The sequence below is a fragment of the Acinonyx jubatus genome, chromosome E1, assembly GCF_027475565.1.
Source record: "Acinonyx jubatus isolate Ajub_Pintada_27869175 chromosome E1, VMU_Ajub_asm_v1.0, whole genome shotgun sequence".
NCBI classification, from domain to species: domain Eukaryota; kingdom Metazoa; phylum Chordata; class Mammalia; order Carnivora; family Felidae; genus Acinonyx; species Acinonyx jubatus.
The window spans coordinates 17,363,027-17,379,163 of NC_069397.1; the positions used below are offsets into that span (position 1 = coordinate 17,363,027).

Sequence of the window (16,137 nt, forward strand, 5' to 3'; positions counted from 1 at the left end):
AGCTTGGTCTCTGAGAGCAGGCAGGGGCCAGAGCTGTGTGTCTAAGAGAGGAAAGTGCTGCCTGGAACCAGCCTCACTCCGCTTGCCTTTGAAACCCCTTCTCTGGCCCCACTCAACTGCCAGGAGCTCATGGCCAAGTAACCCAGAAGTCCTCAGTGATGGGGCCGGGAGAGCTACTCAGCCTCCCCTTGGAAAGAGGACAGTCCCAGGCCAGAGGAGTCAGCCCAGGAACAACGGGGGTAGTGATGCTATTTCAGAAAGTATGTGAGGCCAGGTCCTGGCTAGCAATGTCTGCTGAGGGCACAAGATTAGGCGGCGGATTGCGCGTCCACCAGATGTCTGTCAGCCCAGATTCTAGTCCTGCCCTCTTTTTTATCTGCGTTCACTCATTTTATTCAAAAACACTGAATACCAACTCTGTGCCTGCCCTGAAAAGACGTGGCCCTTGCCCCAGGGGGTCCTAGTTAAGGGACATATCCAAACAATAACTGGAGCCCCGGGTAAGGGACTTTAATAAAGTCTGCCTGGGGGGAGTTGGGGAAGACCTCCCAGAGGAGTCAGCAGAGAGAGGAAGTGACTCACCCAGGACCCCTTGGCTAGGCCATGGCAGATCTACCACAGTCAAAGGGATTGCACATGAATCGTCCCAGAGGTGTGAAAGGTTAGGAGGAAAATGTCCCAGAGGTGTGAAAGGTTAGGAGGTAGGGAGTCCGGGCTGCCTGGGGCTGCAGGGTCACAGAGGCCAAGGACTGACCTTCAGGACCATGAAAGCAAATACCCCTGCTGCCCCATGCAGAGGACGCAAGAGCTGGGGTGGGCAGGCACGCTTGGCAGGCCGTCCAGAATCCAGTGGGTCTAGGATCCGGGATCCAGCCCACAGCCCTGGCTGTGTCTCGCAGCTGCCTGCGGTGGAGTGACCCGCAACGCCACCACCGGCCGCATTGTCTCCCCGGGCTTCCCGGGCAACTACAGCAACAATCTCACCTGCCACTGGCTGCTCGAGGCTCCCGAAGGCCAGCGGCTGCACTTACACTTTGAGAAGGTTTCCCTGGCGGAGGATGACGACAGGTGAGGGGAGGTCCTGGCCCGGTGTGGGACAGGAGTGCGCGGCCTGCTAATGCCCCGCTGGCAGGACGGGGACCCGAGCCTGGGCCACACCCCCACCCGGGACAACGGGACCAGCCGTGCAGCCGCTCCTCTCCTGGCCCAGGCTCATCATCCGTAATGGGGACAACGTGGAGGCCCCTCCAGTGTATGATTCCTACGAGGTGGAGTACCTGCCCATCGAAGGCCTGCTCAGCTCCGGCCGACACTTCTTCGTGGAGCTCAGTACTGACAGCAGCGGGGCAGCCGCAGGCATGGCCCTGCGCTATGAGGGTGAGCCTGCTGGGGCCTCGCAGGGGTGGAGGGCTTGAACCCAGGGCCTCTTCTCTCACACCCTCCCCCCACCACCTCCATTCCACCATCCCTCCTTCCAACTTAGCCCTTGCTCAGCTAGCACTTAGCCCCACCCCCCATCCCTCCCGTCCAGTTTGGGATTCCTACCCCATTTTTGTGGGAGACCCTTGCCTGGACCCGGGCCCTCCACAGCCCAAGAGAATGAATCCTCTCGAGTCTGAGGAGCAAAAAAGGCCCCAACCCTTAGAGACGGAAAACTAGAGACATTCTAGAACCACTCATGAATGCATGCCTTCGTTAATTAATCCAAAAAAGAAACATTTATTGAGTGCCCTGTGTATATGAAGCACAAAACTAGGTGCTGGGAATGCAATGGCGATCAAGACGGCCTCCCGAACATGACAGGGTAGGGTGCTCTGGGCATCCCGCCCCTGCTGCAAGCCTAGGACACGCATTTGTGGTCAAGAACATAAAGGCCTTGGGGCGGGAGGCAGAAGAACATCTGCCCCATGTCTGCCCCGGTTGCGACTGAGCTGGGCTGGGCCTGGTTTGTAGCCTTCCAGCAGGGCCACTGCTATGAGCCCTTTGTCAAATACGGCAACTTCAGCAGCAGCGCCCCCTCCTACCCCGTGGGCACCACTGTGGAGTTCAGCTGTGACCCTGGCTACACCCTGGAGCAGGGCTCCATCATCATTGAGTGCATCGACCCCCACGACCCCCAGTGGAATGAGACAGAGCCAGCCTGCCGAGGTCAGTAGGTACCTGTGGATGGGTCTGCCGGGAAAAGGGAGCAGGGTGGGGATGGGAGAGCCAGCTGCAGAACCTGGGGTCATAGGGCCCCTGTGACATGTGTGATTCAAGCTTCCCCTCGAGGAGGAGGTGGGGGCTCCCAGCGGTAGGTATTCCTGTGGGCAGGAGGCAGCCCCAGGACATAGCGCTGGGGGTGGGAGGCGGGACACCGAGGGGACGCACCTCCGGGGCCTCCCCTGCCTTCCAGCTGTGTGCAGTGGGGAGATCACAGACTCAGCTGGTGTGGTGCTCTCCCCCAACTGGCCGGAGCCTTACAGCCGTGGGCAGGACTGCATTTGGGGCGTGCACGTGGAAGAGGACAAGCGCATCATGCTGGATGTCCGAGTGTGAGTGCTCACTGGGCTAGGCCAAGCCAGCTCCTAAGCCCTGGGGCCATTTCTTGCCCAGCCCAGCCCGGGGTCCCGGGCCCACCCTCCCTGACGGTCCTCCTCCACAGGCTGCGCATAGGCCCTGGTGACGTGCTTACCTTCTATGATGGGGACGACCTGACAGCCCGGGTCCTGGGCCAGTACTCAGGGCCCCGTGGCCACTTCAAGCTCTTTACCTCCATGGCCGACGTCACCATACAGTTCCAGTCAGACCCTGGGGCCTCGGTGCTGGGCTACCAGCAGGGCTTTGTCATCCACTTCTTTGGTGAGCTTGCCCCTGCCCTGCCCTGCTGCCTGGGGGAAGAGGTCGTGGCAAGCCAGAGAGGCCAGTGCCATGAACCTGAGAGCTCTTATCTGACAAGGGAAAGCTGGACACTTTCCCAGGTGTCACCTGAAGGAAGCCAGTCTTATTCTCAGTCTTCCCCGAGGGCACAGTGAGAGGGGGCCTTCTGTTGCAGCAAGAGAGATTTGGGTAGGCAGCAGGAAGACCTTCATACCAAAAAAAGGAAACTGAGGAAAAGTGTTGGTTTCTGCCTTTCTGACAAGCTTTAACAGCAGTGACAATTTCCCACCCTACCCGGCCCCTCTCTCAGGACTGAGGAACTGGCAGATGTCCTTTAGAAAGCAGAGCCAAAGCCTGCCTACATGATAACCCAGGAACCGAAGAGACAGAATGATGTCAGGGGCAGGCAAGGAGGGGCCCCCGGGCAGGAAGGAATGCATTGCTGAGGCTGCCCGGGCCAGGCTAGGCCCAGGACAAACTGGCAGGCGCTGGAGTGGCCGCACGGTGAGGAAGGCAGGCACAGACAATTTAGTGCCCGCTAAGGGCCCGCACCTTGCTGCCCCTGTGCCCCCAGAGGTGCCCCGCAATGACACCTGTCCGGAGCTGCCTGAGATCCCCAATGGCTGGAAGAGCCCGTCTCAGCCTGAGCTGGTACACGGCACAGTGGTCACTTACCAGTGCTACCCCGGCTACCAGGTGGTAGGATCCAGTGTCCTCATGTGCCAGTGGGACCTAACCTGGAGCGAGGACCTGCCCTCCTGCCAGAGAGGTGAGTGCACCTGTTCCCTGCGTTCCCTTCCTCAATGGAAGCTACAAGCCCCTCTCCTCCATTCTGAACCAGACTTCGGCTGGTATTGGCTGGTACCCTTGAGCTTCCTCCGCCTCTCATAGCCTCGGTTTCCTCACCTGTGAAATGGAGGAATGAATACCTTTTCAAAGGGTTCTCCACCAAGTACTTCAAATATTTCCTTCCCGGGAGACTGCTAGTGTCTGTTGATTCTAGTGGATGGGAAGAGGAAAAATAAGGGATACACCAGCGAAATGGTAGGGACAGACGAACAGGCGGCGGGGCCACGTGTCATGAAGATACTGGCCGACCTGGAATAAAGCCAGGACGGGCTGGCTTTTGTGGAGTTCTACCTGGGCTGCTCTCCCCCACCACCCCCTACCCATAGTGACTTCTTGCCACGACCCCGGGGACGTGGAGCACAGCCGACGCCTCATATCTAGCCCCAAATTTCCTGTGGGGGCCACCGTGCAGTACATCTGCGACCAGGGCTTTGTGCTGACGGGTAGTGCCATCCTCACCTGCCACGACCGGCAAGCCAGCAGCCCCAAGTGGAGCGACCGGGCCCCTAAATGCCTCCGTAAGTGTCAAACGGGTAGGAGGGAAGCCTCCGGTAGGAGATAAAAGAAGCCACCTCTGGAGGCCAGGGGCCTGGCATCCTCACTGGGCTCTGCCTGCTTTGCAGTGGAACAGCTCAAGCCATGCCATGGCCTCAGCGCCCCTGAGAACGGTGCCCACAGTCCTGAGAAGCGGCTACACCCAGCAGGGGCTACCGTCCACTTCTCTTGTGCCCCTGGCTACGTGCTGAAGGGTCAGGCCAGCATCAAGTGTGTGCCCGGGCATCCTTCACATTGGAGTGACCCTCCACCCATCTGTAGCGCTGGTGAGTGTTCACAACTCCTGCCTGTTCCACAGGGCTGCTCTGGCAAAGATGCCAAATGCTGAGAACCAGAACTCCCCTGGCCCCACCCCCTTCACGTTACTCTTGGTCTCCCCAGCCTCTGCCAGATCCTTCTGACCTGGTGACACCAAGACAAATGCTGGGGTGGGCTCTCCTTGGACAAATCCTTCCCATGATCAGCCTCTTCCCTGCCTTAGTGGTTTGGCCCATTGGTCTCACCTCTGCCCTTGGCGCCCCCCTCTTGTTCCAGCCTCTCTGGATGGGTTCTACAGCGGCCGCAGCCTGGATGGTGAGCCCCCCGCTGAGGGCCTGGGAAATAGTCTCCCTGCCCTGGCTCTCACAGCTCCCAGGCCATGGGTTGCCCAAGCAGGGAGGGAGGAGAAAGAGAGAGGTCTGGGACCAGCAGAGCAAAAGTTCTTTCCCTGCCCCTAGCTAGCTAGAGGGAGCTGGTGGCTGGATTCTCCTGGGCAGAGGTGAGGGCAGATATGGGCTCTGGGTGACAGGGACTTCTGCCCCAATCCCGACCTCTGTGTTTTCAGTTGCCAAGACACCTGCTGCCTCCAGCACCCTGGATGCCGCCCACATTGCAGCTGCCATCTTCTTGCCATTGGTGGTGATGGCGCTCTTGGTGGGAGGTGTGTACCTCTACTTCTCTAGGTGAGTCCGGTTTCCCTTCCTGCCCTACATACCTGACTCACTCCTGCCCAGCACTTCTGACTCACAGGATTTTCTGTCCCACAGGCTCCAGGGGAAAAGCCCCCTGCGGCTGCCCCAAACACGACCCCGCCCCTATGACCGCATTACTGTGGAGTCAGCTTTTGACAATCCAACTTACGAAATTGGAGTAAGTATCTATGCCATTCTTTGCACCCTATCCAGGACCTCATCTATGCTCCCTTGGGCAGGTACCCCTGAGGGTCCCTCCAAACCCTCTCACTCTTTCCCTTTTCCTGGGGAAGGTGGATTATGGGCTGGCAAACCTTATACAAGTTTCCAACTCCAAGCAGTCTCTTTACTTTGCAGGAGACGAAAGAATATGAAGTCTCCATCTAGTTGGGGCAGCCTGGAGGAGTCAGCTCAGCCCAGCATCACAGCCCAGCAGCAGAGTTTCCAGCCTCCTGCTGTCCCTACACCTCCTGTACATACCATCTGGGAAGAGACGCCACCAATCCCTCAAGAAGCTGTGCCCTTCCCCACCTGTAATGCCCTCCAGGGCCCATTTTCTTGGTACCACTGCCCACATAGGGCCCTTCCTTGGGTTCAAGTCAGGGGGCATCTGCCTCTGGGCAGAGCACAGCTGGAGCACACGCATCAGGAACCAGCATTCTCCTGACTCTCCTTCATGCCCTGGACCTCTAGCCTGGAATCCACAAGCCGAGGAAGAGCACTTCTCTCCAGGTGACCACCATCCAGCTCGGCATATGGCACCTTGCAGCGGGGTTAACTTGATGGTGGTGGAAACTGCACCAGGGTGCTCCTCACAGGGCCATCACTAGTGGCCAAAGCTGCTGTCAACAGTGACCTCTGGGTAGTCCTGGCATGCTGACATCAGCCCCTCGGGCGGGGAGGTCTCTAGTCCTTCTCTAAGGCCCCAGGAATGGACAGTTCTGCTTCCTGGAGGCAATAATTCTAAGGGATCCTAAGGGGCTTAGGGACCCTACCCGAAGCTCAGGTTGGGCTTCCCTAGGCACTCATGCTCCACACCAAAGCAGGCCACCCCACTGCTGCCCTGGCAGCCCTACACCCTGAGGAGAGGGAGATCTTCCCCTGATGTCAGTCTGGCTTTACAAACATCTTCTTTCCCACTAGTCCCTCCTCTAACCCCAGCCACTTGCCAGTCTCCCCTCCTGGCCACTGTGTTTTGGGATAAGGGGAGTGGGCAGGCATATTCTGGAGAGGAGCAGAGGTACAAGGGCCCAGGAGTTTGGCATGGAACATGGGGTCAGAGACCCAGGGAAAGACCCAGGAGTTGGCTACAGGCCACTTTGAACATGTAATGTATTATATGGGGTCTGGGCTCCAGAGAACAATCTTCTATTTCTGTTGTTTCCTTATTAAAATGGTGTTTTTTGGAAAAAAAAAAAAAAAGCAATGGCCAGGTAGATGGTACTTTCTTGGAGGGAAGGGAGTTGGGAAATAAATGAGATGTGGACATCAAGACCAGAAGGCATGCTGGACCCACCAACTGATCACTCCCAGATTTTATCAAACAAATTACATGCAGTACTCCAGGGGCTACTGTTCCAACAAGGTCAGTGCAACAGATGGCAGGTGAAATAAGAGGCCCCAGTAGGTGGCCCACAGCGGTTTGGAAGCCCAGGAATCCAACCGCTCATTTACCCCCAATGCTTCCTTTCTTCCTCTTTGCTAGGTCCAGAACTACAGTCTGGCATACTCCTAAGCTGCTCCTCAGTGCCACTGTATTGTTGGCAAGGCCCAGGAAGCCTGATGCCTCTCTCCTTCCCCTTCTTTCCCAACTAGCAATGTTTAGAAAATTGGAACCGGATTCAGAGACTGAACCCCTGAACATGAGACCCTAGTCTGTCCTGGCCTCAGGGAACATCCAGACTATCAAGAGGAGGGGCAATGCAACTTAGGGTAGGGACTTGGCTCCTGTTTTAGCAAAAGCTCTATCCGTGGGCTCCAGAAAGAAGTTGGCTGGAGAGAATCTGCTTAAGTTTGCCATGTTTGGTCACTTGTAGCACCGGTACCCCTTCCCTAGGGCTTTCCTATGGCTCCCAGCACCTCCTGAGATGAAAGTGTTAGCCCAGCCCTGGCTCCCAGCATGCATACCCACGCTTAGAGGTGTCCTCTGCATGGCTGCTCCCCAGAGTAAGAGAAAGAGGCAGGCAACAGAGTTATGGACACTTCAGAAGCCAGAAGACAAAATCCACGAAGGAAATAATGGCAGCAACCAGCACCTTCTACTTCCACAGTCTTCCAACAGAGAGGTCTTGATCACTTATGGCTTCCCACCTCCCAGCTCTACCACAGGCCTCCTCGAAGGCTGGAGAAACTCCAGCCGGTGTAGAGTGCAGTGCCTATATTAGCCACAAGAGGTCACTTCGGAAGACATCTGTATCCCACCTGCTTGCTAGCTCTTCTCAATTCCCCTGGAACAGCCAGGGCTGGAGCTCTCCAAGGTGGCACCAACTTCCAACCTCTGGGCTGACCTCACCCTCCAAGGTCTAAGAGGAAGGTGTGTAGAATGATTAGTTCCCCTGGCACTTGTCAACAGAGCCAAGTATTATTTTCCTCTCTAGCCCACCACCTGTTCCTGTTCTCCACTGCAAATGACGATGTTGATCAAAGCAAAGCCTTATTCATTTGCCATATGCCAATGGACTTCTCTGCCCCATAATGCCTTCAGGCTGACACAGCAGCACAGCTGGGTCCTGAGCAGTAAGAAGGAATCAGTGGAGAGGGCACATGTGGTTCCAACTTCTGAGGGCCTGTGACATGAAACAAAGCCCCAGCAGAGATGAAGTCTGGCCATTTTCATACATCTAGCTCAGCGCTATTCTCTCTGAAGTCCACCTCTCTGGGCCATAGCCATTAAGATTTCTTGTTTGCTGAGGCTGGGAGAGGGCAGAGAGCGGCCAGTCTACATGACATCTACACACACACACACACACACACACACACACACACACGAAAGATAAGGCCTATGACCTTATCATTCTTCCCAGGCACCAAAAGGATCATCAGAAAAGTCAGACAAACAGAGCCCTAAGACCACACACAGACATCCCTACTATCTAACTCAACCTCCTTAATATCCCAAAAGAAGCAGCAGCAAGAACTCCATACAGACAATTAGCATGGTGTAGGGGAGAGTGTCCTGGCCTGAGAATCAAATCTGTTTCATTCATACATAAGTCTGCCATAAATTCACTATGCGAACTAGGAAAATCACTGCTCCTTTCTATGCATCTGGAAATGAGATTAACACAGATGGTCTTTAATCCCTTTCTAGTTTTATCCTTCTTCAAACGTTAAGTACCCCCTTAATATCAGAGGTGAGCTGGACACAATTACCTGGCAACAATGCCAACTAAACGCCTAGTGGCAGGCACAGTGATGCCATTCCCTTCGCCACCTCTTCCCCTACCGTCAGGCAAGAGATAACTGGCCATCTCTGAAGACGACACCAATGAGAGGGAAAGGTACCGTGGGGGGTGGGGAGGGAAGCCCAGAATTCGAGGTGAGGCCTTCAAACTACAAATCCCAATACACAACACTGCAGCTCTCAAAAGCATCCTCTCCCAGCAGGCAAATCACTCTTCCCGAGGCCATCCCACCATACAGTGCACAGCATGCACACAGAACTACGGCTCCCACAATCCACCAGATCCCTCGCGATTCTTGAGCCCAGGTTGCAATGCGCTCGCGTTCGCCCTTTGGCCCTCTTGCGCATTGCAAACTGGGAGTTGAAGTCTTCTATAGGCAGGTAGCTGGGCGTTGTCAGCGTTACTAACTCTTCGCTGTTGGCCTCCTCTGGAGTCGTTCCCAGGGACAGTGATCAAGAGAGGATAGTAACGAGCAGGCGGAACTCTCCATGGTGTCATCACTACGCAAGGCAGAGATTCTCAGGCTAAAATTTAGTGTCGGGAGCGAGAGGGAAGTGTGAACAGTAGCCATCCAACCCCACACCAAAAGAATAGTTTTCCGTCGCGGTGGCTTTTCTTTTCTCTTTACCAATATGGCGCCTAGTCCAGCCACACCTGACGCTGGGAACCAAACGATCCAGTACAATAACCCTAGGAGCACAGCTGTCACCGACAGCCTACCAGCTCCAGCCAACACCACACCTTACTCCTTCCTGTTCATGCCTGAGGACTCCAAGGACATGGTAGCCTATATCCCATTACCAAAATGGCGAAAGTAGAAGCATTCTTGTTAGGGCCTGCAGGTGACAATACGCTTGCGCGGAAGGCGGCTGTGTTGTGGGGAGGGAGGGGAGCATTCTCAACACGCCTGCGCAGGAACAGAGTATTCTTGGTTCTATACACAAACACCAATGGATGAAGAGCCCCCATGTTCCTGCGGCTGCGCTATGACCCTTAGAGGCTCTCCCAGGCGCCTGCGCGAGACCTCAGGTCCCGCCCTCCTCTTCTCAGTACGCTGGCGCAAGGCAGAAAGGCGGGGCTTCGGCGCTCCAGACGAATGCCAGCGCGGCTGCGCGCTGGGGGGTACCCCCTCACTGCGGCTGCGCGGGAGCCCGGCCGCCGGCTGTCACTGCGGTTGCGCGCGGCGAGCGGCGATCCCGGGGCGCCTGCGCGGGTGGCTTTGCGGGCGCTCGCGGTAAGTTTGCGCCAAGTGCGCGGCAGCCGGGACGCAGACGGCGGCGGCGGCGAGAGGCGGAGCCCGGGGACCACCCCCCATCACCCTCCCCGCAGTCACCTCACGTACCACAACCTCACCTAACCTCTCACCCCCCCTCCTATCCCCCCAACCCCGGGATGGCAGCGCCCGCCAGCCTTCCCGGCCGGACCAGCGGTCGCCAGCGCCGGCTTTAGCCTGTGGGACTAGGCCCCGCCGAGGCCTGACCCCCGGAGCCGGGACCCACCGTGCAGCCAGCCGCCGGGCCGGGGTTGAGGGGCCGCTCCCCCCTCACGGCCCGTGGGGAGGACGCTGCCGTCCCGGGGACTGGGGGCCGGGGGGTGGGGGGGAGCCAGGGCGAGGAAGTCGGGACCCGTGTTGGGAAAAAAGAAGGGGGGCCGGGGTCAGGAGCGCCCCCTCCCCCCGCTTCCCCCCTCCCCCCGGGGTTGGGGGGGCCGGAGCAGAGAGCGCCCAGCCCGGGAGGTGGATGAATGTGGGAGAAAATGGAGACCAAGACGATCGTGTACGACTTGGACACGTCGGGGGGGCTGATGGAGGTAAGAGTGGCCCTCCTCATCCCCTTCCCCCAGCGCCGGGAGGGAACCTCCGCCCTCCGCCCCACAAAGCCGGTCCTGAGCTCACAGCGCAAAAGGGCCGGGGGAGGGGGATTCTTCCTCACCCAGATTCTCCCTCCCTTCTTTGCAATTCGAGGGGCTGAGCTTAGCCTCCGAGGACGTTTGCAGCAGTTTCACCTACCCGCCGCCCTGGATTCGCTCTCCCGAGGCACCAGCCCACTCCATGTCGTTGCACCGGCGGGCCTCCCCACCCCCTTCTTGTCGGCCCCTTTGTGCTTCCCCCTGCACGTCCGGGTACCGGGTTTCAGGCCTCTCCAGAGCCTGGCTTTGGAGTCCCCCACTGTCCATACAAGGAAGTGGCGAGAAGGGAACCGCGCACCCTCTCCCCATCCCCCTACCCTGATCCTCCCCATTTGGAAGAGGCTGTTCTCGTTGTGCTGCAGGAACGCTGTTAGGGTGGGCTTCCCCCGGTTCCGGGGGGCTGAGAGGTTCTGGGAGCAGCTTGGATGGGAGGAAGAAGGACAAAAGGGGGGAGAGGGGTGGGTGACGGAGAAGCCCTGCCGGGGGGGCGACGGACCGCCCGGGAGCTCCGAGTGTGCACACACGCCGTTTATGTGTGTGTGCAGCAAATCCAAGCTCTGCTGGCTCCCCCCAAGACGGACGAGGCAGAAAAGCGGAGTCGGAAGCCTGAAAAAGAGCCCCGGAGAAGCGGCAGGGCCACCAACCACGACAGCTGCGATAGCTGCAAAGAAGGTGGGGATCTCCTGTGCTGTGACCACTGCCCGGCCGCCTTCCACCTCCAGTGCTGGTAAGGTCTGGGGACCCCTTTGGAGTTCCTTCGCTGACCCTTCTCGGCACATTCCTTCACCCGGCCGACCCCTGGCTGCCGAAATAACGGGCGCTTGCAGCCGCTAGCTGACTTTCTGCAGCCGCTGGGGCGAGCGCCTCCCCGCCCCCAGGTGTCTGCTGGGATCTAGCCGTTTGGGGGGGGGGGGGGGGCCGGAGGAGCAGCAGTGTGTCCGGACCCCGAGGTGGGGGTTGGGACGAGTGAGGAGAGCCCCATCTGGGATTGGAAGTCTCTGGGTAGCCGGGACAGAGCCGGCAGGGCACGGCCGGCGGTGGCGGGGGAGGAAGGGGAGGAGCTCCGGGCCCGGTGCCGCTCGCCTGCCCGCGCGCCCGCCGCCCTCGGGGTCCTGCCGGGCTGGGCTCTCCTGCTGGCGGGTGCGTGGGGCCTTCGGCCGCCCGAGCTGGCCTGGTACGGACCCGGGGGGCCGGACGCCCGGGCGCTTGCGACTGTGGAAGAAATCATGGAGGGTGTCTCTCGAGTCCGCCTCTTCTCTGCTTCTCTGTTTACAATATGGCGACCTGCCTTTAAATTATATTTTTATTCTCAGCGCCATTTTGGCTGCATATATGATTTGCAAACGTCTCCCGGGGAACGGTGGGGGTAGAGGCTCGGGGCCGTTTCTGCAGAAGCTCCTCGGGGGCCAGGGCTAGGATCTCGCCGCTTTGGTCCCCTTTCTCTGGCTCCGCTTGCCCCCTGTTGCCTCTCGGAGCTGCCTCCCTCTTTCCCTCCCCGCGCTGCCGCCTCTTAGGAAATCGGGCCGGGTTAGACAATTAAAATTGCCCTTGGGCGCCGATTTCACTTCGCTCCGGATCGGCGAGCCCTTCGCGGCAAAATTCTTTGCTGCTGGGGCAGGATTGTGTGCGGTTGGCTCCGCGAGGGCATTTTTAAGGAGCAGAGAGCTGGAAAGCTGAGCGCTTCCCCCCGCCCCCGCCCCCCCTTACTGAACGCGAGAGGAGGGGAGAGACCGGAGAGAGAGGGAGGGACCTGGGTTGATCGCCCGCTGCGTGATCCTCCTCAGCAGCTCAGCCCAGAACAATCCGGCCAGGAAGAGTTTAAATTCCAGTTTCTGCCTGGAGAAATCATCTCTGCCCTCCACGAAAATCCTCCATCAGCGCAGGGAACCCAGATTGCGTCGTGTTCTGATGGGTGTTGTTCTGTCGTTCAGCAACAGTTGAGTGAAACAGGCGTTTGTGAGAGAGCGGGAAAGAGAGGGGCTTCTGTTTGTCCCCCCCCCCCCCCCCCGTTTTTGATATTGCCTTTTTTTAGTCCTCTGGAAAAAAAGGTTTTCCTTCTGTTCTCTCCAGTGTTCCATTCACATTCTGTCTCTCTGTGGAGTAGTGCTTACCGTATATTTGTACTAATTGCAGGTTTTGGAACACTTACGAGACAGATGACTGATACCGGGCAAATTAAGTCTTGTGGTCAGAAGTTATGTAGGAAGCTCCCATTACCATTCCCAAGATGCTTTTGCCCAGGAGGGCACCCCATCTTCGCTTGTAATGTTGCAGGGACAGAAATGGTTATCCTGGAGGAAGCTTTGTTGCTGGCTTTAAATTTTTTATTATGTAGTGACTAATACCAGCAGGAAGGGTCTGTGGTTTTTAGCCTTTGCTTCCTGTAAGGTGTGATCTACCTGGAGAAAATCTCTCTGGTCAAGTTTCCTGTGCTGGTCTTGAGCAAGGAAGAGATTTGTACCTGGATATGTTATGTTGTTTATCAGTTTTTTCCTGTTGCTTGTGTTTTTTATTGTGCTTGTTTGATACATATACCCAGACTGAATTGTAGGCTTCTTGATTTAAAATGTGGGTTAATGTTTTACCTCTAGGAGGAAGCTATTGTTAACCAAGAATGATGACTCCTGTATTGAGTGAGAATTTTGTAAGCTCATTATCTTTTTTTATGTTTATTTATTTTTGAGAGAGAGAAAACATGTGAGTGGGGGAGGGGCAGAGAGCGGGGGGGGGGGGGGGGGGGGGGGGAGGACACAGAATCCCAAGCAGGCTTCAGGCTGAGCTGTCAGCACTGAGGGATGCGGGGCTTGAACTCACCAACCACAAGATCATGACCTGACCTGAGCGGAAATCCGATGCTTAACCGACTGAGCCACCCAGGTGCCCCTATAAACTCATTATCTTTAGTCTCATTCGTTTAGACCATTTGTTTAGTAAGCTGAGATTGTTTATTAGAAACTTTAGGTATGGAAAAACTGTTTTGCCTGACTTTCGGCTTTGAAACTCTAAAACCCAACCTGGATCTTCTAATTAGAGGAGTGTAAGTCTTGTCAAGTTGTAACAATTAACAGTTTCTACTTCAGCTAGGAGAGAAGGAGGTACTTTGAGCTGTTGGTGAGACTCGGGTTTGCCCAGACTGCATTTCATTGAATACTTTTCTTTTTTTCTTTTACTTTTTTTTTTTTTTTTTTTTTAAGGCCCATGAATGGGAGCTGGTAATCAGAGATTCGAGAACCCTAGTAAATGAGGCAGGGTTTGTTTCACATTTCCAGTTCTCTCTTTGAAGATGCCAGTACTGAATGTACCATTGACTTATCTGAGTTATTATATAAATTACAAAACCTTCTAGATACTGGTACAAACGAAGGAAGCTTTCTTTTAAGTGAGGCTTATCCCACTTTCCTGCCTTCTATTCCACTCTTTCCAGCACAAGTGAAGTACTTCGTTAACCGTCTCCACCAGAGTTTAGGTCAAGCAGTTGACAGTCTCAGAAATTTTGATTCCTGAGTGTGCTGGCTTTAATTCATGCCATTACTGCTTACTTGTGCCATGTGGGAGTGCAGTTAGGTATGGCTATATTTTCTCTTGCTTCCCTTTTTAACTTGCTAAGACTGGATTATCAGTTGACCCTTGAACAATGCTGGGGTAGTTTAGGGGCACCGACTTGCAAGCATTAAAAAATCTGCATAACTTTTGACTCCTCAAAAACTTAACTACAATAGCCTACTATTAACCAGAAGCCTTACCAGTAACACAATTAACACCTGTTTTGCATGTTACGTGTATTGTACACTGTATCCTCATAGTAAGGTAAACTGTAGAAAAGAAAATGCTATTAAAATTGTAAACAAGAGAAGATACAGTGCTGTACTATAAAAAATCTGCATGAGGCGCCTGGGTGGCCAGTTGGTTAAACATCCGACCTTAGCACAGGTCTTGATCCTGTGGTTCATGAATTCGAGCCCTGCATTGGGCTCTGCACTGACTTTGCAGAACATGCCTGGGATTCTGTCTCTCTGCCTTGTCCCACTCTCTCAGTCTCTCAAAAAAAAAAAAAAAAAAAAATCCATATACAAGTGGACCTGCAGTTCAAACCCATGTTTTCCAAGGGTCAGCTGTACTTAGATAAGCAGCGTAATGTTAATTTTCTTAATATTCACAATGTACAAGAGTGAAGGTGGAGGTTTTACAAATCCTGTAGATCCTAATTTCAGTGCTGCTGTGGGTCTTCATTCAAAGCTGTCTGAGACAAGTTCTTTTTTCAGTCTAGTGTCCCTTGCCAGCTTGCCTCAGTGAAGGAGATCTAGTAAAATGTTCCAGAAGTGATTCTAGGCAAACTTTACCTCCTGGGCGTAGTGACATAGCCATAACCACAGGGGATTTTTCTCAGATAAACTGCTGGAGGAAATGACTGGTCAGATAAACTGTTTTAATTGTCTTTTCTTTTCTCAGGGGCCAGTGCTTTGTATGAGGAACAGTTCTCTCTTCCCAATTAGACTGGAAGCCCTATAGCTGGGTTTTCTGTAATGATCCCCTGGGTTGGGGAATGAATTGCTCTGTGCTCAGCCCCATGACCTCTCTAAAGAATTAAACTCGAGGAGGTGATTTTTTGTTTTTGTTTAAGTGATAGTGTAATCATTTTATCTAAGTTGAACTGATTTATCAGTTATTCAGAGTGGTAGTAGGGGTTACTAAACCTGCCCCAGGAGAACTGGAAAGAGATATGGGTTTTTTTTATAAGTGTTTTCTGGTGAACCTGACCTCTCTATCATAATCGTCATGGCATTCATTGGACTTTCGGAAAATACTGGTCTCCATGGATTGGTCCCTAAAAACTGGTTTACAAAAATTACGATAACTTGTGGAGCTCTAGTTGCCACTGGCCCATCTTTGTGTTTGAAATGGATTGGATTGTTCTCACCGATAAAGTGAATAAATACCATAGGTCTTCGGTAATGAGGCTGCCTGGAAACTGGATGTTTTCCTCTGATTGCTTTCTCATGGCATTTTGCTCTAGACGACCGAGGGACCAAAACGGTCTGATTGAGAAGTGCATCTACCTCAGCAGACCTCAGCATGGTTGCTTCCCGTCAGACAGATTTCTGTAGCATTTGCCTCCGCATGTTATATTTGGAATTGTTGGCCGGCTTTCCTCTCTTTGGTGTTGGCAGCAAGATCCAAAATGAGGTTTTCGAAGAATGAGAGTAAAAAGGTCTCTGTGCACAGGCAAAACTAAGCTCAGCTTGGAGTTTTGCATATTTAATTTTCAGTGAGTCATAACAAGAATGGTTTCACACATAGAGTAGAAAACTGCCTTGCAGAAAATCTTTGCCGTTTGAGCATTTAAAGAAGGTGATTTTTCTGATTTGTTGTGTTTGGCTCCTCATGAGAATAGTATTAGTCTACTGATGAATTAAAGTACATTCTTTTTTTAATTTTTTTTTTTAACGTTTATTTATTTTTGAGACAGAGACAGAGTATGAACGGGGGAGGGTCAGAGAGAGAGGGAGACACAGAATCCGAAACAGGCTCCAGGCTCTGAGCGGGTCAGCACAGAGCCCGACGCAGGGCTTGAACTCATGGACCGCGAGATCATGACCTGAGCCGAAGTCAGC

The 16,137-nt window shown here is 54.6% G+C and overlaps 2 protein-coding genes across 8 annotated transcripts in view; both read left to right on the top strand.

The window, feature by feature from the left end:
- SEZ6 (seizure related 6 homolog) overlaps positions 1-6,664 on the top strand; it is a 45,827-nt gene extending 39,163 nt beyond the window's left edge. Inside the window, exons 6-17 of one of the 4 annotated variants that reach the window (XM_027034532.2) lie at positions 900-1,068; positions 1,211-1,377; positions 1,954-2,148; positions 2,396-2,534; positions 2,645-2,841; positions 3,434-3,628; positions 4,035-4,226; positions 4,332-4,529; positions 4,798-4,836; positions 5,087-5,204; positions 5,289-5,391; positions 5,555-6,663. In XM_027034532.2, coding sequence (XP_026890333.1) covers positions 900-1,068; positions 1,211-1,377; positions 1,954-2,148; positions 2,396-2,534; positions 2,645-2,841; positions 3,434-3,628; positions 4,035-4,226; positions 4,332-4,529; positions 4,798-4,836; positions 5,087-5,204; positions 5,289-5,391; positions 5,555-5,587 — 1,745 coding nt within the window. In that variant the 3' untranslated portion in view covers positions 5,588-6,663. Of the gene's footprint in view, positions 1-899; positions 1,069-1,210; positions 1,378-1,953; positions 2,149-2,395; positions 2,535-2,644; positions 2,842-3,433; positions 3,629-4,034; positions 4,227-4,331; positions 4,530-4,797; positions 4,837-5,086; positions 5,205-5,288; positions 5,392-5,554 lie in introns of all 4 variants that reach the window. The other 3 variants (XM_027034533.2, XM_027034534.2, XM_027034535.2) reach the window with 3 other exon arrangements.
- Positions 6,665-9,698: 3,034 nt separating this feature from the next.
- Positions 9,699-16,137, top strand: part of PHF12 (PHD finger protein 12) — a 41,153-nt gene continuing 34,714 nt past the window's right edge. Inside the window, exons 1-2 of one of the 4 annotated variants that reach the window (XM_053212794.1) lie at positions 9,699-9,851; positions 11,071-11,252. In XM_053212794.1, coding sequence (XP_053068769.1) covers positions 9,714-9,851; positions 11,071-11,252 — 320 coding nt within the window. In that variant the 5' untranslated portion in view covers positions 9,699-9,713. Of the gene's footprint in view, positions 10,427-10,580; positions 11,253-13,144; positions 13,170-16,137 lie in introns of those variants that run through there. The other 3 variants (XM_053212795.1, XM_027034531.2, XM_053212796.1) reach the window with 3 other exon arrangements.